Source organism: Amblyomma mixtum, chromosome 3 (assembly GCF_055824585.1).
Source record: "Amblyomma mixtum isolate Tamu chromosome 3, ASM5582458v1, whole genome shotgun sequence".
Taxonomy (NCBI): Eukaryota; Metazoa; Arthropoda; class Arachnida; order Ixodida; family Ixodidae; genus Amblyomma; species Amblyomma mixtum.
In genome coordinates this window covers 246,360,864-246,386,197 of record NC_143014.1, presented here as the reverse complement: position 1 = coordinate 246,386,197, position 25,334 = coordinate 246,360,864, and the positions used below count along the sequence as shown (strand labels likewise).

At 47.3% G+C, this 25,334-nt stretch overlaps 1 protein-coding gene across 1 annotated transcript in view; it reads right to left on the bottom strand.

Annotated features, from left to right (window-relative positions):
* Positions 1 to 1,048: 1,048 nt before the first annotated feature.
* The window catches only part of LOC149354256 (ubiquitin-conjugating enzyme E2-17 kDa), a 31,531-nt gene continuing 7,245 nt past the window's right edge, over positions 1,049 to 25,334 (bottom strand). Inside the window, exons 5-6 of the mRNA XM_089583228.1 lie at positions 19,671 to 19,776; positions 1,049 to 1,349 (exon numbers count right to left, since the gene is read on the bottom strand). Coding sequence (XP_089439354.1) covers positions 1,210 to 1,349; positions 19,671 to 19,776 — 246 coding nt within the window. The 3' untranslated portion in view covers positions 1,049 to 1,209. The remainder of the gene's footprint in view (positions 1,350 to 19,670; positions 19,777 to 25,334) is intronic.

Here is a 25,334-nt window from a genome sequence, read left to right as displayed (position 1 = left end):
TAAAGATGCACAATGCTTCTTATGAAATTATGGCACGCTCGATATTCAGACATGAAAACGCTCGAGGTCTCGGTGGCAAGTAATCCACTTCACTTTGAGCGCTGGCCTGCGGAGTCACTTTTAGTGACACTCTCGCATGGACCACCGAGGAATTACCCAGCACAGCAGCCATAAAAATGCTTTATTCCAAATATGGTCCACGAAAACCGCACTTGGAGCACAGTTCAAAATTAGCGTGAAGACATTATGTAATACACGGATTAACGGCAAGTGTTCTCCGCTCTTATGGCCGTGCACTGCATAACCTACAATATGGTATGTAGGAGCTCAAGTCATCCTTTCCTGCTTCCAATTCAGCCTCTGACACTCCTGTCACTAATAGCCATACACCTTAACTGAAAGCACGAAGAGACTGCTTCAGTGGTGGAACAGCTTGTTCATGCGGCTATGTTGTGCACTTACCGTCGCACATTTTCCAAGCTCAAAACCCTTCTTTCTATGCTGGCTATCTAGCTCTGGCGAACGTGTTGTATTCACCCATTCGCGTTCACTTCGGTTTGGCGAGGCTCGCAAACGATCGCATTCCGTACCTTTAACTCGGTCGCAATTCTTGCAATCCACAATGCAGCACGTATTTCCTCTGCCTTACTACACCTTCACAGAAAAAACATTCGGCAGGCACCCGCAATATGTACACTGCTGCGTCGAGGCGGACACGTCGGCGACGGAAGGCTCATAATGGTGCAGTGTTCCGAACGCGTCTGTGGTGCCGTCTGGTCTCGAACGGAAGAACTGCGTGCTGTAAACGGTCTACAAACTAAAGAATTTGCTACAGCGCTCTGCTGCAGAATTGCCAACCATGTTCGACCTCCCCACAACTTTCGACCTCCCATGGTTAGAGTACCATGCACAGGCACAGGTACCTCACATGCCATGTGCTGCGAATATGCACCATTAATTCCACAGATGGCTGCAAGACTAATGGCTCCTACTGAACTGGCTGCAGCTATTTCAATTCAGCAGACAGCATAGGAATAAAAAACAGACAACTGTAAAAGATGACTTTATTTACACAAAGCACAGACTTCCAAAGCAGTGGCTGACGTTCTCTTTTGCACTACCATAGGGTTTTTTTTTAAGCCCCCTTGAGACAGGGGATACAAAGAATGTTGAAAAAAAAAAAAAAAGGGCCGGGAATTCGTTTTAAAGTCACATGGCGTACTTTCGGGTCCACTCCTTTGCTAGGTCATTGTACTTCTCCCTGTCAGTCTTGTAGATCTTAGCTATCTCGGGAACCAGGGGGTCATCTGGGTTGGGGTCACACAGCAGAGAGCAAATGGACAGCAGCACTACAAGTATGGGAAAAAGACAAGCACAATGGCATTGTAAACAGTATACATATATACAAAATGTAAAAGAACATTTTTGCTCTCCATGGGCGAGTCTCCCTATCAAAGATCCAGTGTTTGCAAAATTTTCACATATGGCAAGCATGAAGATGTAGGATGTGAGGGAAATTTTCTGCTATGGGCACACCATCCCTTGAAACAGGCTGCATGAGAGCAGAGCAACTGTCAGCATTCATTGCAATGCTAACTAACAGTGCTGATACTGGCAGTTAATATAACCGCCCTCCTCCATGCACATGGCAGCACAGCTGCACTCTTCCCAATAGTAGAGAGCAACTTGTTGGTCAACCTGCCAAGTAGTTTTGCCCATACATAACTACACTGTCAGAACCTGTCCAATGCAAAGTCATGATACCTGCATTTATGATTTCCACAAACACCTTGCCACTAATTCAACTTGGGCTACTTTTAACTAGTGCTAGTGGCCTTCAGTTTATAGCATTTAGCAGCACATGCATCAATGACTTGCAATTGCTAGTGATAAAAGTTGTTTTTAACATGCCACAAATTGTCTGGAAAATGGTTCGCAGCGAAACTAAGCACCAGTACAGGAGATTGATATATCTATTACACAGACAGTCTCAAAAGCAGTTCAGCAAACCAACTGTTGAGCACAATAGTTTGTGGAATTATGGCAATGCCAACGGCCTTTGAGATTCATTAACTTGTTTAGCCATGAGAGGTTATCTTAAAGGGACACCGACGAAAAACAGAAGTTGACCAATATCGAATAACAGTGTTTAACTCTTTCGCTACCGCGCCATAGGCCATCGATCGCATATGATCGATTCAAATCGCCCGCGCAAAAAACCTCATTTTGGAGAGTCGTGTACATGCTCCGCCATCTAGCTAGCGAGCTTAACAAATGCTCTTTCGATTGCAGCCTTGGTTTCAGTGTTTTGACATGAGGGGGCGCCGTGAAAAATAAAACTTTGAACGGCCGCAGCGGCGTCCGCCGGAGAAAATGGCGTCCGCGTCGCCGCGCGCTCCTCGAAAACGAAAGCTGATACCGAGTACGTCGGCAGGTTTCGGTGTCGTTTTTTGCGACGAAAGCAGCGGTTATTAGTCAGGCAACAATGTACAAACGTTGGATTTCGGTTTCAACAGCGAGACTTCGCCTCGGGAGCCTGGAACGTCAGCGCGTACTTGCATGTAAGTTCTGTTTTCGGTCGCTGGGGGTTTTTTGCGGTTCATACGGTTGCTAATTGATGAGAGTGGTTTATTTTTGTGCTTCAGGGTCTTGACAACGTATGGCGAAGGCAGTTTGCCAAATGCTCAAGATCGCGTCGCGTTTTTCAACCAAGACGACAGCTAGGTGTCCATATCGGCACATCGCTGCGGAGCGGCGCTCGGAGATTAGCTGGACTTCTCGACTTTTTTTTGATGCTCTTCACGGCGGAAATGATGAAGACCGTGTGCGGAAACACTAATAAGTATGCACGGATGAAGATTTTCAGCAAGTTCGGTGTGACGGCTCATGGGAAGACGTGAATCTGTTGGAGATGCTGATGTTCATTGGAATCATCATATACATTGGAATTGTTGACCTGCCGCGACTTTATTTCTACTGAAATACCAGAATAATCTATTCTGGCCCTCTGCCACCAAAAATCATATCTCAAAATTGGTTTTTCGCTTTTTATGTTTGTTTTTTTTTGCACGTAACGGACCCGGATGATTCAGTGGCGGCAGCATCTATTGGCAAGACTTGGAAAGTGTCTGCTTTCGAACCACATCGCTAAAACTTATTTCATTGATGCAGATGTTTTAGAGCTTGCCTAAAATGCCAAATTTTATCAGCTGGCTTTCAGGGAGCAGCTCATTCAAGAAGTCTTCGGGTATGATGAGGGAAATGAAGTCCACGCCCCCAATCCTCCCATAAAATCCATTCAACACCAACCGAAAAAAGTTAAAAAAAGAAGAAACTGCAAGCTCGGCTATCAGAGAACAAGGGAGGACCAAAGATAAAACCTTATGTGCAGCACCTGTCAGTCTACCTCTGCTTCACATCTTCACCCCTGATTGCTCTTCACAGTGGCACCACAGTCATGACCCCTTACTTGACAGGCCATGGAATGAGCAGTAAATTTTTCTCATAGCTGAAACTGTGAATAATGACAGCTATAAACGTGTGCAACAGTTTGTATATTCCAGTTTTCCTCTAATCAAGTTCTGGCTTAGTGCAGCCGGTAATTTTTGTTTTTGCTATATACTTTTTTTGTGTTTTTAGCAAATTTCACAAATAAATGTTCATTTACTTTCGCACACACAACTCTTCTGTTTGTTTCATTCAGAAGTGTAACTAATAAGCTACAATTTCATGCATTGCAATATGTGCTGGGTGTATTAGTTCTTGTGAAAAAATTTTTTCTTTCCGTACGCTCCAAATCTTCCATTTTTCTGCGGTAGCGAAAGAGTTAAAGAAAAACACTAATTTCACAGACACCTGGGCAATCACAGAACCCATAATTATCGAGTCACTAATGCAATAAAACAGTGGGAAAGAACTATTACTTGCTTGCTTTGTTTTCTCCTACTTTACTCACAATGGACTCGCTTGTGTTAGCAAGCCTAATGCTACAAAGCATGCTAATGTCCAACAGACGAAAATTCGATAAAGTATTGACCAAAGACCCAAATAGGTAGCTGAGAAAGACTGAGCATATAAAGGGACTGCTCTGGGCAAGACTTAACAATGCATATAGTGAAGCCTGGCACTGATTTGGCTAGTGGCGCAAGACAGCAAAGCTTAGCACCAAACTGCATCCACTAGGCTGAAAGACTAGCGAAATATGAGCTCTGGCAAAGTGTTTAACATCTTCCAGAGTTTATCGAAACTGTAACTGGCCACCCTGAATGATTTTCAAACTGTTGCAAGGAGGAGGCATCTTTTCCTGCAATGTGTCCCTGCTCAACCTGAGACCATCCACTAACACGGCATCCATCACCACTCAGAAATGACAAACACCAACTCCACCAGTGAAAAATGCGGCTAAAATTTTTTATCTTGAATCTACATATTACGCATCTGACTAGCAAGAAAAATGCAAATTGGGGCAAGCTTTGTTAAACACTACGTAGCAGGAGCTTGACAATGAAATATGGCATGAAAGGCATGACAGGAGAAGAAGCAGAAAACACTGTAGTCATGTATTTACTAACACCAAACCAGACAAGAGTATGTATAATACACACTGAGCATATTCAAAGGTGGAGGACTTTGTGCAACAGCAGCTGTGTTTTCGTACTTCCTCTGTTCTCCTTACAGGAGCTCTTACAGAAGCCCACGTATTCTATCGAGGCTACCTTCTATGTCCATTAGTTCTTCTAAGTTCATCTGAATAAGCACATTCTCCAAGCTACATGGCCATTACTATCATGAGCAATATAAGCAAAAACACGCGAGCGCATGGCAGATAGCCTCAAACCCTCCTTGTGGCAACACATGGCGGCCGCTTTCAACAAATAAATGGAGAGGGTTTGCCCGTTGGGCATTCTGCCTGCACACCCTGCCATGCGCATATTTCTGCAAACGTGGAACATTACGTCTGCCCTTGAACGTGATAACACTTAATCAGCCTTATGCAGTGATTCATAATTGCGCCTGCAGAACACTGCTGCAAAATGCGGGCTCGTTGAATAGCCATGACAGTGCAAGTTCTGAGGCTTGGCCGCGGGCTTTTGCACACGCAGCTTGATTTCGCGTTCAAGAATCGTGCGGCAGGGGGTACAGGCAGAATGCCCAACAGGCGAACCCTCTCCACTTATTTGCTGAAAGCGGCCGCCGTATGTCGCCACAAGGAGGGTTTGAGGCTATGGACTGGACATCGGGATATGGGCTGGGCATCGTTCGAAGCACGGGAAGCTAAGAGTAAAATACTATATGAAGAATGCCTGAGGAAATTGGACAATAACAGGTGGGCAGCTAAGGTGTTTAAATATTTATACAGAAAGAGCGTTGACTCACAGTGGCGGAAAAGAACTAGAAAACTAACCAGTAAGTATGCAGGTCATGAGGACGGAGAAAGAAAGAGCATTAAACGACAGGTTAAAAACGCGGAAGTTAAAAATTGGATGAATTCAATGGAAAAGAAACAGTGTAGAACTATATCGATACTGGAAAAGGCAGATCAGGAAAGAATTTTTCTATGATAACTCAAGAGGCAGTGCCCTACTTTTTGAAGCTAGGTCAGGGTGTCTTAGAACGCGCAGCTACAAAAAGAAATTTAACGAATAAGATGACACATGTGCCATGTGTGGTAGATCTGTGGAAACAATTGAACACCTCATAATAAAATGTGATGGCATCCATCCGGATGTCGATGCAGGCGCAGTCACTCTTCCTGAGGCACCTAAGGTTTAAAGATAACAATGGTCATGTAAATAAATCTGCAGTGGAAGTTAGCAAAAAGCGATTGGAGGATTGGTGGCTGAAAAGCAGAGATGTGGCATAAGGTTAGAATTGTAGGAAACAGTAGGTAAAGATGATGGCGATTCTTAATGAGAATTGCCAACACAGTAAACGAAAAAAATTATAAAGATAGAAAAGCTGATCCATCCATCCAGGCTATTTGCTATGCGCTCCCGCGTTCTTGCTTGTATTGCTCACGATAGTACACACTGTACGCCCGCAAAGACCTGGGTACTTATCCGGGTGACGTGTCCACCTGAGGATGGACTCTTAATGGATGAAAAAAATTTGTGGACATGACCAAGTGAAAAGAAACAAAATGCATTCCGTATTAAATCCCAAACTCCGAACAGTACAGAACGTGCAAAACAGGAAGCCTACAGGCACACCTATACACTACTACGAGGAAAATAGGTGGAGAAGAATTCTACTTGTACGAACCAATAATTATTTGTTTACCTTATTTGATACTTGCAGCCATTCTCCAGCTTCAGAGAATATTACCTGCCTTTTCTCTAACTCAGTGGGGTTTCTTGTCCAAATCTATGCGTCCCAACCAATTCATGGCATAATCCTAGACTTGCACCCTACCTCGGCTGCCTTGTGTTTCAGCACTGTTTATATTTACATGCACAGCAGAAAGACAGACATTTTGCTTTTGCAGTGATGGGAATGAAGAACACAATTTTGGTTTATGGGGGCTTAACGTCCCAAAGCGACTCTGGCTATGGCGGACGCTGTAGTGAAGGGCTCCGGACATTTCGACCACCTGGGGTTCTTTAACGTGCACTGACATCATACAGTACAAGCAACACAATTTTGAAGGATTTGAAGAAGGATTTGAAAGTTGTTTGGAGCAGTTTCCTCGTGTTATTCAGCAGAAGCTTGATACTGAGAAATAAAAAAGGAAATAATATACAGGGCGTTGCAGCTGAATATGTAGTGCACTTGATTTTGTAAATGATGAGTGATTTTAAACAAGAACAGAACACAGAACAAGTGTAATGTGCAGCACGTCCCACATCTACGTCCACTCTTCCTTATACGACTGCTTTCTCAAGTGGCACAGCAGTCATAGTGCCCAACTTGAAAGGCGATGGAAAGTGCAGTGTATTATGTACACAGCTGAAAATCAGTTATGCTAGCTAATAACATGAGCAATGTTTTGTATTTTTTTTGTAATGAACTTCTGGCTCAGTGCAGCGGAATATTTGTTTTGCTTGTATACCTTTTTCGTGCCACCAGCATATTTACTGATAAATTTTCGAAACGTTGTCCAAACATAACTAGAGTTTCTTTTGTTCGGAAGTAATCAAGTTAAAGTGATGTACTGCAATGCTCAGTGCATTCAGCACTTCGAGAGAGCTAAAGCACATAACTTTCTGTCTAATGAAGTTATATTAGCAAACTTCCAAATCCACTTTAACGCAGAACTTTCTATTTTGCAGAAAAGTTTGAGAACGTTGGTAAATGCCCATTTGTACTGACTTCTCCAACGACTACTTAGCATTTTTTTAGATAAAAACAGATTCCATTGTCACATGAATATGTGCTCCCGCATCTCGACATTGGCACCCTCAAACATGTTCTGGTTTTGGTTTGGTTTTATCGGGTTTAACGTCCCAAAGCGACTAAGGCTATGAGAGACGCCGTAGTGGAGGGCTCCGGAAATTTCGACCACCTGGGGTTCTTTAACGTGCACTGACATCGCACAGTACACGGGCCTCGAATTTCTCCTCCAAAGAAATTCAACCGCCGCGGCCGGGATCGAACCCGCGTCTTTCGGGACAGCAGCCGAGCACCATAGCCACTGAGCCACCGCGGCGGCCACATGTTCTGAATGAAAGAACTCCATTACAAAAAGCCGAAATGAACAAGCAGGCCATCGGACACAGCGATCATCCTGGGATGAGTGCAGACACTTCGTTCCATTAGAATTACGCTGCAGTAGGAGCATGACAACACATTTCACAGCTCTGCCTCTTGCGGCAATGCGTTTTGTCACGCATGCGCGGTCCTCGCTTCAGTAAGCAACCCTCATTTTCCTCCACTCATGGCCTTGCCGTTGCCATGTGCGCTTTTTGCTGCTTCCTCTTCCAAGTGTTTGCAAAGAAGAGATTCAGTTTGAATGCTTTCCTGACACTAACTATAATTCTAGCTCGCGTGGTGGAACACGACCGGTAATGACGCAAACTCAAGATCCCACTTGCATAATGCGATCACTGCTTAGCAACCTGTGGAGGATGCCACTCCATCATTGGAAGTGGCTAAATTTAGCTGAGCTCCTCTGTATAAGAGTTCGAATTAACGTGGTTCTACTCTGGTATATTTTTACTGATATCTTTTGATATCAGTAGCAGTATCTTTTGATCTACTGATAATTTCTCATTTTCCTCTCCCAGGCTTTATTATTTATGTCAAGAACACTCTTTAGCTCGTTTTTATGACGCCGGCAGACGGGATCCCATCTGCCCCAGCGTCCAGGGCTGGCCGGCCGGCAGGCTTGGCTTACTTCACGTTCGCACAAGAAAATACAAAAACGGCCATGCTACCTGAAAGGATGCTTTCTAGATTCGAGCAACGACAGCATGCCTGTACTAGAGTGGAGCTTTCGGCTCCTTTGCTCAGTCTCAGTATTTGACGCTCCAACTCTGACAAATCCACAACTTCTGTGTTGCTGTTGTTTGTTGACACGAGTCGAGCGCCAACGTGCTTGTAACCATGGAAACGACGCAGTCAGTGTCAGGAAAAAACGTTACAGCGACCGGGAAACCATGAGAAGCTATCTTCCGAGACGTTGTGGTGACGTGCTTGTGTACGCTGTTTCGATTGGTCCCGCCGTGTGTCGTCATTGGGTGAGTGAAACGGTAAAGCGAAGATTGGGAAAATTTGAGTTGAGGCCAATTTTGTTTGCTTGTATTTTGAAAATTCATTCCTTAATAACTCCCGTTCTAGTGCACAGATTCCAGTATTTCTTTTTTATGCGGTATCTGCGTGCCATGAAGAAATCATCTAAAGCATATGGAAAAAGCGTTGCTGGGCCCCTTTAAACATGGCAACTGATGGCAAGTCAAACACGAATATTTTATTAAACCAGGAAAAATGGTATAAACCTTTTCCTTTTATAGCCTTACATCCCACTTCATCAACACTGAGCACAAATAAAAGTTGATCGATATCAATAGATACCATATTTACATTCATAATGAACGCACTCTTTATTTCGATCTGAAAACTTGGCAGGTGTGTTTATACAAGAGGTAAAATATTAAGGAAAATTGAACTTTCCAACAGCGAAAGTAGGGGGCGCGTTCATTATGTGCTGTGGGGACGTGCTTTCCTCGTCCCCTGTGGTTCACTTCCCCACAATGCACCCTCCTTAGTCGTGTTACTTTCAGGAGTGCAAACTGCTGGGCTAGTTGGTTCATATTGCATATAAAGGGAACCAGGGAATCGTGTTACTTTATAACTAACAAGGGAGGGCGCCGGCGGCGCAGCACCATGAGCGCCACGGATGGAGTGTTTGATGCGCACACGAGCGGGGAAGACTGCTCTCTTTGGCCGCATACGAACGTGTCGCAGTGGGCTCCGCTCTTCGTCAGCGGGTGCGAGGCTTCGTGGTGAAAACATGCTCCCGCCAGCTTGTCCCGTCCGGCCTCGGAGTTTCCCCTTGCCCTAGTGTGGGCGAACGTTCACTCGTAGCCGTGCTGGTGAATCAGGCGTCCTCGATTCCTCAGCGTATTTTGCTGCTAGCTGGCGTTATTGTTGTAGCAATAAATGTCTTGTTTGTGTCAGCCAGAATGTCATTCCTTTGTTCCCCCAGAGCAAGGCCCGCCGTGGTCAGTGTGCGCTCGGTAGTGTACGAGATCACGGTGTGGGGTCCGGCGGTTTTTAACGGGGAAAATATATTTATCTCTCCCCAATTAAAACTCCACATCTGGGAGCCCAGCACGGGGCCTACTCTTGGAACATTGGATGACTGTCTGTTCGGTTCGAGGAACACATTCTGTCTGGACTTGACAAGTGCTAGGCCTAGAATGAATTTTGATCGCTAGGAACTGCGGCATGCTTTCACGAGTGCAAGGTGTATAGTGTTGCAGCATGCTCGAACTTTTCGACATGCTCAGCACGATTTTCGTCAAGTTTTCTCTGGAGTATCTTCAGCATGAGAACTTGGTCTGCCCACCAAGCACCTGCAGAGTTGCAGAGCCTGAAGCGAGTGAGTATGGAGGCCGCGTGGATGGTCAGAGTTTTCTGAACATATTTTGCTCTGTTGCCTTCGTTACGGCTCTCGGAGTCACGGCCCCAGGAGCCGGGTGGCCTAGGGCCGCTACGAGCTCGCTGGTATTGCAGATCGGCACCGGGCGCTCCGACACCGTCTGATACGGTGGGCACCGGCTGCTCAGAAGCTGCTTCGTGCAGTGAGCGGGGTAGTACACCCCACAGAGCTGATGTCTCCTCACGACTGCGTGCAAGTAACCCGTCCCGGGTCTTTCCTTTGTTGAGGGTCGTTGTCACAATGGTAGTGAGGCCTAAGGCTTTTCAGAGCTGCCGGCACTATGTCGGAAGAGACACGACCACCGGACCGTGGTGTTGAGAGGGGGGCACACTTTGCTGCCCACCCGTTGCCTCCTGCGACGGAGCTGCCGGTGTCCTGTTTGGCGCATCCATCCGGGGCAGCCGTGGAGAGACCAGTCAGCAGTCACTGCCGCCTGCTGTTAGCCTGGCGACTGCTACAGAATCCTGCCCGCAGTTGTCAACCGGCCTTCTTTTCGCAGGCCTGCAGACACGCAGTCCATCGGCCATGCATGTCATCACAGCGGAGACCTTCATGCCACCTTCGGAATGCTGCGGAAGTCTGCGAGGACGCTGCCGGCGTGACTTCTGCAAGACCTGCCTAAGGTCATGAAGACCAAGAGAAGCCTCCGTAGCATGTACTTGCAGGCGCGTGGGTCTATTTAAGGTTGAGGGGGGATGTGGGCACGCGCTTTACTCGTCCTCTGTGGTTTGCTTCCCTCCAATGCACCCTCCTTAGCCGTGTTAGTTACTTTAACAAGCTAACTAACTAACTAACAAGGAACCTTCCTCCCCGCGAATGGCGAAGCCTCGCGGGGAGGAATGTTCTCCCGCACTCATCCCGTCCGGCCGTGGAGTATCTCCCCTGCCCTAGCGTGGGTGAACATTCGCTCGTAACCGTGCTGGTGAGTCGGACGTCCTCGATTCCTTAGCGTATTTTGTTGATAGCTGGTGTTATTGTTGCAGCAATAAATGCCTTGTTAGTGTCAGCCAGTGTGTCGTTTCTTTGTTCCCTCGGAGCAAGGCCAGCCGTGGTCGGTGTGTGCTCGATAGCGTACACGATCACGGGGTGGGGTCCAGTGGTTTTGAACTGGTCAGCAGCAGTTAAGGAGAGACACGGCTCTTTTGGACCGAAAATTCGCGAAAAAATTGCTAGAATTCACTAGAATTGAGGCAGAATCCACGGGGCAAAGATTAAAGTGCGGTTGGCACGTTGCCAACCGCGTCGTGAATGACCACGAAGCGCGCTGCCGACCCGCGCGCCAATGACGACGACACACCTCCAGTGCCGTCGCCGATTGTGCTCCCGAGCAAAAACAACAAATGCGCAGTTCCAGTCGACGCCAACCACGTATGCATCGATGCTGGAATTGACGCAACCTCAGCAGGGCAAAGGTCAAAGTGCAGTTGGCGTGTTGCCATTGTCCAACTCCCCACCGGCCGCGCCGTGGATGACGACGCATCGCCGGTGCTGTCGCCGGCCCCGCTCCTGGGCAAAAAACGAACGTGCAGTTCGAGACTATGCCACCCGCCTATGCATCAAAGCTGGAATTATTACCGATAGTGATGTGGCCGAAGCCAGTGCCCGTGGACGAGTGATATTTCGTTTTGAATTGACGCTAGCGACAACGCGAAGGCCAGCCCTTTCGTCCGGGGCTCCACCAAGAAGCGAGAGTCATCTGTGGGCATCATTAAGATGGCGAAAAGGTGGCAGAGATGCAATGCACCCAGATTATGCCCCTGGCACATTTCTATAAGTCTGAGTGTTCCTTTCACATAAAGTTGGTTGGAAACATTTTTCGTCATTTTCTCAAAATACCAATTTTGACACATTTGCAATAGTGCAGGGATGATATCTGGTTCTAGGCAGGCTAGCCTCATTTTTTTTGTTGTTGATGTTGGAAAGAAACTCAGAGTGTGCAATAAGACTAAATCAAGACCAGTTGCCAGTCAGCATAATTTTTAAACAATACGTTTCGTCTGAGCCGCCATATTGAATTTTCTGTGGCATAGTTTAAAGCGCTGCAAGTTCAGTTAAGGGAGAACGCGGGTCTTTGGGATCGAAAAATGAAAAAATAGCTTTTCAATTTTGTCGTAGTTGGATGCATCGCATAATTTTCATCTTACTGCCAGGTTTGGTGGCCCAAAACCGCACATTTTTCGAAAAAATCTTTGCGTAAAGATGCAATCTCGACGGAACTGCTCGCGAAAAAACATCGAAAAATGCCTATGTGCAGCGTCTGTTGTATCAGAAGTACCCTTCGCAGCGCTACGATCTTGGTCTCGTTTGAAAGAGCGATGCCTGAGCTTTTGTTTCCCGCCAAACGAAAGGCCGACCACGATTTGCAGGCGAGAAAAAGACTGAAAACAAACAAAGGAATGCGGCCATGCTATTGGCTATAGGTAGTCCCGTGGCAAAATTTAAGTCTCCTATTGGCCGGCGCCATTTTTTCTGGATGCTCGCTGCTTGCATGGGCGACGTCATTTTGAAAATACCATCATGGAGAAGCCGTACCTAAAGTTCCACAGCGTTCACAAATTCGGCAAAAAATGAAAAAAATGTCGTAGAAGGAATGCCGAAGACGCGAGTTCGTCGCCAGCGATGCCGACCAGCTGCAGCGGTGCGCCAGAACATCAACCAGTGGAAGAAGCGACATTTGCAACTGTTCCAGCATTCGCCTCGGGTGCGGTGCACATCGCAGCGGCAACGGAAAGCGGCGAAGACCTGGGTGATGGCATCATTGCACAAGCAGCGATTTCAAGAAATGATAGTGAGGTGCTTGAGCGCGAATCAACGGTTGTGACGGATGCTTTCACGCTGAGTGCGGCACGTGCCTTCGACACGGAGCATCCCACGGACTCGGACGAGATCGGCAATCGGCGGCAGCGGGTTAGAGTCGCACTGATCACGATCAGTTGCAGAAGAATTCCGATGGTAGCCTAACAGCAAGCCAGAGGAAGATGCAGGCACTTGCGACAGAATGCACAGCTGACGACCCGCCAGCGTCTGCAGCTACCTATGCTATCGTCAATTTAGCGGCGACAAACAAACTGCTTCAAGATACTGTGTGCCAGACTTGCGGTGGAGACGTTGCCATCACGAAAAATGGCGCGGAATATGGGATTGCTGTGAAATTGTGCATGGACTGCCACAATTGTGGAAGAATCGCCAGCGAATGGAGCTCTCGGCGGGCTGAAGGCAGTGCGAAGTGCCGGCCGTTCGATGTGAACATTCCCGCAGCTCGTGCTATGCAGAGCACTGGTAACGGCCAAACTGCCCTCAACGACATTTTTTTTGCAATTGGTGTGTCCTATAGGGGTCTACACCACAAGAGTTATCAGGGCTATTTGAAAATGAAATTGAACCCAGCAGCAACAAGGGCTGCAGAAAAGATGCTTGCCAGCTGTGTCTTGTCAGTGAAGGGTTTGGACCAGGAGTTGCTTTTTGACAGCCCTGGAAATGTGGCCGTCTGTTCTGATGGCATGTGGCTGACCAGGGGTCACACATCCCATATAGGTGTGGGCACTGCAATAGAACTCTTTTCTGGCTATGTTTTAGATTATGTGGTCCTGTCTAACTTCTGTGCAGGCTGTACACGTGCACCGCCAAAGGAAGACCCAGACTATCCAATCTGGTTGCCTAAACATAACTGCCAGAAAAACACTGATTGTAAATCGGGGCACATGGAAGTCGAAGCTGCCGTCACTCTTTTTGAACATTCTCTTTCACGTCACGGCCTGCGCTACACTGTCATGCTTTGTGACGGTGACAGCCGGTCATTCAACGAAGTTCAAGAAGCTAATGTTTATGGATACATACCAGTCAAAAAGCGCATGGGGACTGCACTGCGCAACACTGAACAAGCACAAAGACAGTGGTGAATCTCTGGGTGGAAGAGGCCGCTTGACAGGCGACCTCACTGAAAAGCTTTGAAAGTACAGTAGAACCCCGTTCATACGTTTTTCACCGGACCGGGAAAAAAAAACGTAACAGCCGGGAAAACGCAACAGTGAGGAAAGCACCGAAAATTAATGAAAACAGTGCAGCTTTGACTTGAAACAATTAATTTCCGCAAATTGACCCTAGGACTTTAAAAAATCGAGAATGGTGGATTGCAGTTTCTTTCGCTCGCTGGAAAGAACAACGCGTTTCTCAATAGCAAAGGCCGCATTGCTGTCAGCGTCGCTTTGCGGCCACACCGCACGCACGCAGCAGTGCTGTGCAGTTCACGCGCTCACTGCAGTCCACGCTGAAGCGACGTTGTGCGCAGCGTCAAGCCCGTTGTGCGCAGCGTCAAGCCGCCCTGGCTGCCTGTCGACTGCGTTTAGTACGTCCAACTTTTCCTCAAGGGAAAGCCCCTTCCCCTTACTCAACGCTATCACGCCATCAAAGCACAATAAAGATGTTGCAACTGAGAAGGATGAAAAGGAAATTGCACGGGCCCTGCCGACTGGCTCCAGCCCAGCCACCACCGCTGTCACTTGCAGATAGAGGAGAGTTAAAAGATAAAAAGAAAGAGTGAAAAGAAAAGACGCGCTGATAAGCGACTGCAGCCGTGCACCTCCTCCTCACCACCTCCCACGATAAAGATCACGGCGTTCGGTGTGCGAGGCAGATAGCCATCTAGTGGCGGCCTCTCCAACTCGTGTGCAGCTTCTTGCAGCCAGTTCCGTAGCCAAGCCTGGCCAAGACTCATCAAAAATCAAAATGGCGGTTGGCGCGCATTGCCCGGGCGGGTTCGGGGAGCCCGGTTGCGACGTATCATGCGGGATCGTTTCCTCGGCTACGACGTAACAGCGGGGTTCCCAATACATTGGATCCTATGGAAGCTATGCCGGGACCCGAAGAAAACGACGTAACAGCCGGGAAAACGCAGCAGTGAGGAACGTAACAGCGGGGTTCTACTGTATTATAGCTGGGCCCTGAAGTCCAATGTAGGCGATGTGGACAGCATGCAGCAGGCTGTAATGGCTACCTATTACCATGTGACTTCAACGGACATGCTTTCCAATCACAGTCTGTGTTCAAGTGGCCCGACTTGTGGTGTAAGCACAATGCTGCTGCCGCCAGAGGAGACACACCACCCAGCCACCCCCCAGCCACTGCCCGGCAGTACTAAGCCATGCATTTGGACTCAGTGAGTTCACACTGGGTAAAGCCAGTTTACCAGGCTCACCGTAACTAAAGTAACATTAAATATGTTTGTCTTGCAGGGTACAACTTGCATTCCAGCTGCCTCAATGGAGAAAATTGGACAATATGATGCAAAAGACTGTTTATGTTAAAATAATGCAGGTTTTCACATCATGAAGTGCAATTGTGCACCATGGCCTCTACCAGCAACACAACCATGCCAGATGCTTCAACCACTATTGCCCACATTCAGCACAAGTAAACGCAAGGCCTAGGCACATGAAGCAATGCCAGATGGTGAAACCACACACTGAAAGCCCACTATTAACTTGTGCCTTACTTCTGTTAGTTAAGGAACAATGCAAGAGGAAGAAGCCTAATATAGTGCCGCGAATCTTCATACTGCATGTTTGTGCATTCTTCAAAGCTGCGGCATGCAGCTTTATCGCTTTGTGATGCAAGATGCGACCAGATTTATCTTGATTGATCGCATCCAGGTGGAGCAGATTCTACGTTGTTCCAGAATGCTGTAGCTTTGCACGCCGTATCTCGAAGGTTCGCTATCAGCTTTAAATTGAGCATGGCCGAGAGCAGTGGGCATTCTGTTCGACGACTGCCAAGCATGTTTTTTTGCTTCCGCAGCCGCCGAGCCATTCAGTTCATTGTGAGTGCACGTTAGCCCAATAAACAGTTCCTTTTAGAAGCACTTTTCACTGTCTTTCTCACTGCCTGGACTCCCGTCACAACTATGCGACATCTGGTGGAGGTGCTAACGAATGTCTGTCGCTCTCACCCCCTGGGAGCCACCAAAGCAGCCCAAGCAGTCTCGAAGATCACGAGATAGCTGCAGAAGCCATCCCAACTGAAGACTAACTGCAAAGCAGCAGTCGTCTCCAGAGGCGTTCACCTTAATACGGACTACTACCGGAACGCATGCAAGCAAAGGACTCCTCAACGCCAACCATGGCTACAACACTGCCTTTCATGCTCACCATCGCCGCCAGCCTCGTGTTTTGAGGCCTCTCGCGGTACGAGGAAGGTCTCCCAGCCCTTGTAGGGGAAACTAGAGACTGCAGCCTCTGGGGGTGAGGTTGCTCTCGAGCAAAAGGCCGAAGATCCTTCAACGACAATGTCGCATATAACGACCTCGACCATGACGCGAATCTCCATCAAAATGACACCGCCGCCCGTAAGAGCGACAACATGCCCTATCCACGCAGCTGAGGAAAGTCACGACTGCTGAGACAGCCCACAAATTCGTACTAGAGGGGGCCACCTCATTATGCCATCACGACGATGCACAGCGCGAGTGACCATTAAGAGACATACCTATCCTGCAATCTTCACAGTATTACAGCAATGTTCCCACGATGTCATATTGGGCATGGATTTCCGAAATGATCAGGCAATCATCGACCTTAGATCCAAGCTCTTTTACGGACGAAGCCAGCCCTTCAATGACAACCACGGAGCAGCATGCTACCTTGAGTGTCCTGGATGAACACGCGAGGGTCCCACTCCAATCAAGCTTCATCGTCACTGTAGGTGCCCCAGATGCCAAGAACGTGGAAGCTCTGAGCACAGGGTTGTTTCTAGAGCAAGGAATTGGCATTACAAGAGGCATTGCACATTTCCGCAATCGCCAAGCTGAAGTGCTGCTGACCAAATGCAGCTAAGAGTACCAGCAAGTTAATAAAGGAATGAAAATTGCTTTCTTCAACGAACTATCCGATATTCACGACGCCTTTGCCCTCTGAGAGAGTCTCGGAAGATTCACCGAAGGAAGATCACAAGCATATCTTCCGACATAAACCCAGCCCTGCCCTGGAATAGACAAGGCCAGATTTGCAATCTTCTTCAAAGCTACACCGAGTGCTTCTCGTTATCACCGAAGGTCTGACAAATGCCGATTGTCAAGCATCGTATTGTAACAGACCAGCACACCCAACCTCTCCACCAAAGCCCCTACACATTGTGTAGTCGTGAGAACGACAAGCTGTCCAGGACCAAGTGGAAGAAATGCTTTGCGACAAAGTCACCCAGCCATCGAAGAGCCCCGGTCGTTGCACCGGGGCTCCGGTTGTTTTAGTGAGGAACAAAGATGGTGCACTTCAATTCTGCATTGATTACCACCGCTTGAACAACAAAAAGGAAGGACGTCTACCCCTCCACCGCATCGATGACACACTGGACCAGTTCTGCAACGCCGAGTATCTCATTGATGGACCTCAAGAGCGGCTACTCGCAAATTGAGGTCGCAAAAAGAGCACATTCATCACTCTGGATGGCTTCTTAGAGTTCAAAATGATGCCATTTGGCCTCTGTCCTGCACCAGTGTCGCTTCAGCGGGGAATGGATACAGTGCCGACGGGCCTGAAGTGGCAGATTTGTCTGGTATATTTAGACGACGTCGTTGTCTTCACTTCAAACTTTGAAGAGCATCTAAAAAGGCTTCGAACAGTACTAGAGGCTATCAAGTCTACCGGTCTAACCTTGAAAGAAGAGAAGTGCCACTTTGCCTATGAAGAGCTGCTGTTTCTAAGCCACATAGTTATCAAGGAAGAAGTAGCCCTGACCGGCAGAAAACAACTGCTATCGCACTGTTTCCACCGCCAGCCGATTATAAAGTTGAGCGCAGATTCCTTGGATAGATGATTTGCCAAGAACTTTTCGCGCATCACCGGGCCTTTGACCCAACCGACAGAGGCAGACGTGCCATTTAAATAAGAAATGCTGCAAGCAGAAGCATTCAAGGAACTTCAACGTCGTTCACAGTCCCTTCCAGTCCTTGGGCACTTTGATGAAAACGCAGAGACAGCAATTCATACCGACGCAAACAGTGTGGACCTAGGCGCTGTCCTCGTTCAGAAAACCAACCAATTGGAGAAAGTAACTGCATACGCTAGCCATTCCCTGTCCAAGGTCGAGGCTAACTATTCGACAACTGAGAAGGAGTGCCTTGCCATCATGTGGGCTACGTCGAAATTCTGCCCCTACCTGCATGGACGAACGTTCAAGAAGTTCGACATCACCGTCGTTTACAAGTCTTTACAAGTCCGAACGCAAGCACTCTGACGTCGACTGCCTGCCACAAGCCCCTGTAGATGTGCAGTCACCGGATGACGATAAGGACGCCTTTCTGGGGCCCATTAGCTCCAGCTCATTTGCACAGTAGCAACGCTAGGACCCCGACCTAAAACGCCTCATCGAGTACTTGAAGGCAAGGTTTCTTCACCCCCCGCCTCGTTCAAGAGAGGATTGTCTTGTACTGAATGAGGTCCTCGTGAAGAACTTCACAGCAAAAACAAGACAGCCTACCTCCTTGTTGTGCCTGCAACTCTCTGCAAAGTACTATAGACTTCACATGACGAGCTGACAGCTCGACATCTCATTTTCTTGCGCCCTCCGCCATATTCAAGACAATACTTCATGTCCCCAATTATGTGAAAACGTGCAGAGACTATCAGCGACGAAAGACCCCTCCCACCCAACCAGCAGGATTTCTGAACCCAACTGAACCCCCCTTGCAAAGCCCTTCCAGCAGAACCTGCTTGGCCCTTTCCCGAAATCAGCGTATAGAAATAAGTGACTCATCTTAGTGGCCGACTACCTGACCCGCTACGCCAAGGCAAAAGCCCTACCGAACGAAACAGCAGCAGCACCCGCAGACCAACGGACTGACCGAGCGCCTGAACAAAACCATCGCCGATATGCTCGCCATGTATGTCAATGCCGAACACAAGACTTGGGACGTCATCATGCCTTACATCATCTTCGCCTACAACAGGCAGTGCAGGAGACCACCCAGGTGAAGTCTTTTAGGCTTGTCCATGGCAGGGAGGCCATGACCACACTAGACGCCATGCTGCCCAGTGTTACCGAAGAAAACATTGATGTCGCTGCCTACCTTCAGCGCGCAGAAGCCCGAAGACTTGCCCGATTACGGGCATTCTGTTTGACGACCGTCGAGCATGCTTGTTGCTTCTGCCGCCACTGAGTGATTCAGTCCATTGTGGGCGCAGGTCAGCCCAATAAACAAAGTTTACTTTTAGAAGCACTTTTCGCTGTTTTCCGCACAGCCTGGATTCCCATCACCACTACGTGACAGTCTTCACGGGAAACCACCAAGGTGGAGTAGATTTGAACGTAATAACGCGATTAACATCAGCAGAGCACGGCCATGTAGCTATAAAGGAAAGCTGCGCAGCTTTTTTGGAAACTTAGTTTTTGAAGAAAAATCTGGGGCTTGAACCCAGGAAAGCTAGCAGATGGCAGGGTGAGCCTGAACTGATCACCACTGGTATTAAGTAGTCAGCAATAAGAGGCACATGAGCAAGTCGCTAAGTGCCTAAGATCTGCAGATACAACTGTGATGGGGCTTAATGTATTGCGCACCTACTGCCAGTACAAATCTACTTACCTTTTGATATCGTCAAAGCCGGGGACCACTGAGACCTCAGAATGTCCAGGCAAATGCTTCCATTGCTGTTAATGTTTGGGTGGTAGATGCGCGTTGTAAAGGCTACCTGCGAATTAAAAAAAGCAAATATACTTGCAAAGGCTATCTATTATTCCCCTTAAGCTGATATGCAAAGAAAGCAAACAAACAAGTTTGGTTTGGTTAATTGGGGTTTAACGTCCCAAAGCGACTGAGGCTATGAGAGACGCCGTAGTGAAGGGCTCTGGAAATTTCAACCACCTGGGGTTCTTTAATGTGCACTGACATCGCACAGCACACGGGCCTCTAGAATTTCGCCTTCAAGAAATTCAGCCGCCGCGGCCGGGATCGAACCCGCGTCTTTCGGGACAGTAGCCGAGCGCCGCAACCACTGAGCCACCGCGGCGGGGCGCAAACAAACAAGTGCTGCCATGAAATAGGACAAGTAAGCCCAACTCATGGTAGCTGCGAGATTAGTTTTTGCCCCTTTTGAGTGCATGAGATACGAGAGATCATGGCTGGGACAGTGTTCAATTTTGCCAATATGTACTATCAGTCACATGTAACGTGAACAAGACTACCTGGAGTACACTACACTGGGGAGGCACAAGAACAGAGCGGTTGATTTTTGCATCGAAGGTGTAAAGACCGCTGCTTGGATATTAACATGCCACATCTGTATTTCCTCACTAGTCGCAAAATTTTTCTTGTTCTATCAGAGTTTCATTCATTCGACGGTGATGGTATAGCTGTCCTGTACACTAAGTGTTAAACACTTGTTTCGAGGTTTTTCTAAAACATGCTGTCCACTGCATTTATCTTACTTCAATGGCACACCATGTCTTGCATTTAACTGCATCCATAAATATCTCATTTAAGCCAAGTTTTGAAGCCAACCACCGCTAGATTTCATTGTGAAATGTTGCACGCCTTGTTGGCATGCAAATTTCGATTTTAACTCGTGCACCTTGTCCGACAGTAACTTCAAGCACTTCTGGAAGGCACCAGAAACAAGCACTCTACACCTCAAGACATGCTTAATCTAGGCACGAAGCAATGCCTTAAGAATACCACACCAAGAAAGGTCTCCTAGAACAGAAAGACACAAGTGAGCTCTCAGTGAAGTTATTGGCAGAGATCACTTGGGGCAGCTTTTGGCACAGATATACTGTATTTTCCAGTGTAGAAGCTGGGTTTTCCTGAATTGTTGAAAAATGACATCACTGTGCACCATCCTTTGCCGTTCCCAGTAACTGCGTTTGAAAGAAAATCGGTGTGGAAAAGAATGGAATTAGCGCAGTGCGATCCGCTTCTGCGGGGACCCAGCTATGCCAGTGCAGTGGCAGGTGGACTATCCTCTGAGCCATTTGCACATGCTCAGATAGGTCCCCGCGGAAGCTAGTCACAGTAGCGGAACGCAGATTGTGCTATGCTAAAGCTGTTTTTAAAATGTTATCCTATGGGTAGAATCACAATCTCGCAACAACCAAACTGCATGTGGCGGAGGCAGCACGAAGCACACACCACCGTATCCAGTCATATCGAAAGTTCAATTTCGGCGTTGCATCCATGTGGCTCACGCGTATCGTGCGCTGCTGCTCTTGCTCAAGAAGCCATGATGAAAATTTCAAGTTGCTTGCCGTTGAATATGCGCTAGAGAATGGGAACTGAGAAAGAGGGGGATAGTTCGACAGGAGTGAAAAAAAGTATCCGGGACTGGCGCAAACCGGCAAGAGTGCACACCAGTTGATGAAGCCAACAAAAAAAGGCAGGCCACAGGAAGAGGGCACGCCTTTCGCTGCTCGAGGATCGCCTGCGCATGGCAGCTGCCGCACACGTGCATTTCAGCCACTCTCTCCGAAGAGATCCTCAGCACACTTTTACAGCACTTGCTAAATGAACAGGTGTGTTTTATACACTGGTGCGACTTATGAGTGACTTTTTTCGGAGAAACTGCCATTTGCAAGGGAGTGCGACTTAGAGGCCAGAAAATGCCGTATACATGTACAGAAGAAACCATAAAGGCTGGTTCACAAGCAAGCGGCTGAGCAGTGTGCCGCAGCGAAAATTTCCAACTTGTTGGAACCTCGCCGCTCACCGCCGCGACAACTCAAAAACTGGTTTTTGTGCTGCGGCTACGAGATTCGCTAGCATTTTTCGCTTGCATGTGAAACAGGCTTAAGAGCATGTTCCCTTATTGTATCAATCACTTGGATATAGTGGAGTCGACACCATTTTTTGACGCAGAGCAGAGAGGCTACGTTCCATTGCCATTCCCAAAAAGAGTGGCCCTTTAAGCTGGTTTTCCCATGCTGGATGCATGCACAGCGCACACGGCTTATCAGCGTCTTTTCAATAGGACAATGAAGACGCCCAAAACCAAAGCCCACCTAGAAATTTGCATGTGCGTTTTCCCACTTCAGCCAGTGCTGTAGTGAATGTTTGGACCGGCGTGCCCTCCACACCATGGTATGACCAGAGTAAAGTGCTGCAGGCCTGGTTCACTTCTCTGTTATTATGCGGGCCGACAACAAGCCCGGACAGCATGATGCCTGCCCGTATATGTACTTATTGAAGGATTTAGGTCTTCCACTAGCGCCGCCTAATGCAGATTTAGGGTTACACACAGCGCCTTAGAAATTGTTCTTAAGGAAATGCAGACTTCCGACGTAGGCTAGCAGCATGTAGCCGGTTTTATCCTCTGGCGTAGCAATCACATAACTGACGCTAAAATTAAAGCACTGTGCCGTATAAAATACACAGAGTACCACCACAAGCAGCTTTCACAAGTAAACAACGACAAATGCTTAGTCTGCAGATGAGCCCTTGAGCCAATGGCGTGGACCTATTGTCATGTTGTGGTCAATTTGCTCGCTTTTGTTACAATGGCATTGTAGTCACCTGGCATAAGCAAGGTGGTTGACTGCGATGTCATTTAATTTGAATACCTGAACATCCTGCAAGGGATAAGATATCTGGGATAAGGGGGGGGGGGATTGCATAAAAATGTTAAACTGACCACAAAATTGTACAAGGAGCACAAGGTAACGATAAAAGGACAGAAACCAGGTAATGTCTGCACTACACAGTAGAAAAAAATATAAATATAAGCGGCAAATCATGTGGAGCTGTACAGTGCAAAGAAGTTGATTTGATTCCAACAAACACTACATACAAATGAATAGGCATAAAGAAAAACCTAGTATTGTGTGACAAGTAAACAGATGACAACTGGAGAGCTGACAAGAAAGCACAACAAAACGTGTATGAAACCAGGCACATTGCTTCAACGCATAACAAAAAACCAATGGGAGCACTTGGAAGTAAACAGTTTGAAGGTACATATGAAAGGAATGTGAAAAATCCAGAGGGCACTTAAGACTGCTTATGTGCTGTAAAGACGAAAGCATTTGTGGGTCATCGTGATTGACCTCGGTGCAGGTTGTGCATTGAGAAATTAAACGGAGATGCCTCTGAACGCCAATTCCCCAAACGCTAAATCCACCAAGATCCGTGAAATGCTCGGACACTGAATACCTGCCTTGAGTTAGCGTCCACCATGACTACACCTCAGCTGTGCCTTAAGGGGGGGGGGGGGGGGGGGGGGGGGGGGGGGGGTCTGGAAAAAATTGTTACCTATTAATGTAGCCACAATTATGAAATCTTCAGTGAATGCATTTTTGCATGCCGATTTAAAATAAGTCATTTAATTTCATGTACATGAAGTGCATATGCACTTATGCAACATGTTATGTAACTTTTTGCTGACAGCTTTCAATAAATTTTTGCAGGAGGGAACTTGTTGATTTGCATGCCATTGGTTTCTCTTAACATCAAGCTATGCAAATGACAAATTATCACCCTGCCTGTCACAGAAGCTTTGTTATAAGATTTTGAAGTTGCCACTTCAAAAACAGGAATAACAATTTTGATTCTCATTTGTTAAGTGGCAACTTCAAAACACTGTAACTTCTATGATAGGCAGGATAATAATTTTACCTTTTATTGCATAGCCTGGTGTCAAGAAAAGCTAATGACTTGCACTCTAGCAAGTTGCTTGCTGCAAAAATTTGTTAAAAGCTGTCAGCAAAAACACATACCGTAAAATTCCGAACAAGCGCCCCCACCTATGCAAGGCCCCCCCCCCTAACTTCACTGTCAATTTCACATTTCCGCGCCGTTCCGGGAAAGCGGCCCCTCCCCCCCGACCGCGCCCTTATTACGCACCGCGCCCAAGCAACACTGTTCTGCCCCGTCTATTCGAAAAATCCAATCTAATACAATCCTGCTTTTCAAGCCATTCGCATGCTCGTTCACACGCGCCATTTGTGGTGTTGTTTTGGCGTTGTTAGCGTTGTGGAGTTCTCGATGCCGATGCATTTGTACACAGTGGCGAAGGAAGTGTACGTCGTACAATGGCATCGGGAAAACGGACGAAACGTGCACCAAGCCTCTCGACATTTCAAGCTCGACCACAAATGGATACGGGAATGGGGCCATAATTTTAAGAAGTTGCTTCAGCGTAACTACGGGAGAGCAAAACTTCGAAGACAGCTGAGCAACGGCGGCCCAGTTTTCAGTGAATGTGTAGACGATGCTCTCTTCGAGTTCTTCAAGTGTGAAACAACGGCTGGACGTGCCGTTAATAACCAGATTCTCTCTAAGAGGCTGTCAGAATAGCCAAAAACATACAGTGGGGAAACTGCGTAGCCGTGGCGCCAGATGATCGGAGTGGGCTTCAAGCGGAATGCTGTGAAGTTTTTTTTTTTCGACTGACTCGGAGGAATCTTTTGATAGTGATTGACATAACAGTCGTAAATCTTTCGCTAAATAAAGTTCATGTTCCTAGAGATAACTAAAAATTTAAATCCATGCGCATTGCGCTTTTTTTTTCCGGCGGAAAATGTCGCCGCCATCTTGAATTTCGGCGCCGTTCCGGGATAGCGCCCCCTCCTACTTTGCCAGTGATTTCGACTTGTTAGAGGGGGGGCGCTTGATCGGAATTTTACGGTATATATAAAGTGCTCGAGGACATTTTGCATAAAATTAAATTACATATTTTGAATCGGCATACAAACATACATATCCCCCGATGTTTACATAAATGTAACTTCATAATTTTTTTTTTTTTCTAAGACCAGTTCCCCCTTTAGGGAACAGGTAAAGAGACTGGGAAGGCATACAACTGAAGGTGCTTATGTAGTCAGTTCGAATCCCTGTTGCAAGCTAGCCTCCAACATGACTAGCACATGCAACATGCACATGCAACATGCAACGAGAAATTGTTTGACACCATCTGGAACGCTGTTTGACAAATGGTTCCTCGCAATTTTGGCACAAATTTAGTCTGGAAAACTGGCGCCATACTGAGGTCAGCCAGTGGGGGCATATATAGACGAACAACTTGTATGTGAATGTCTGAGATGGTGGTGCTCAGCTTGCTGTACGTGTCCTACGGCTACTCGATGATGTCACCCTATTTTCTTGCCATCGCTGGGATTTCCTGTACTATCTGCAAGTATGACGAAAATAGAAGGCGCCAACAAAAAAAGGATGAGATGACGTTTCGGCTCCCCAACGGGAGCCTTGTTCACAATGAGACATAGAAGGCGCTGACCAAAAGAAAGGATAGGATGATGTTTTGAC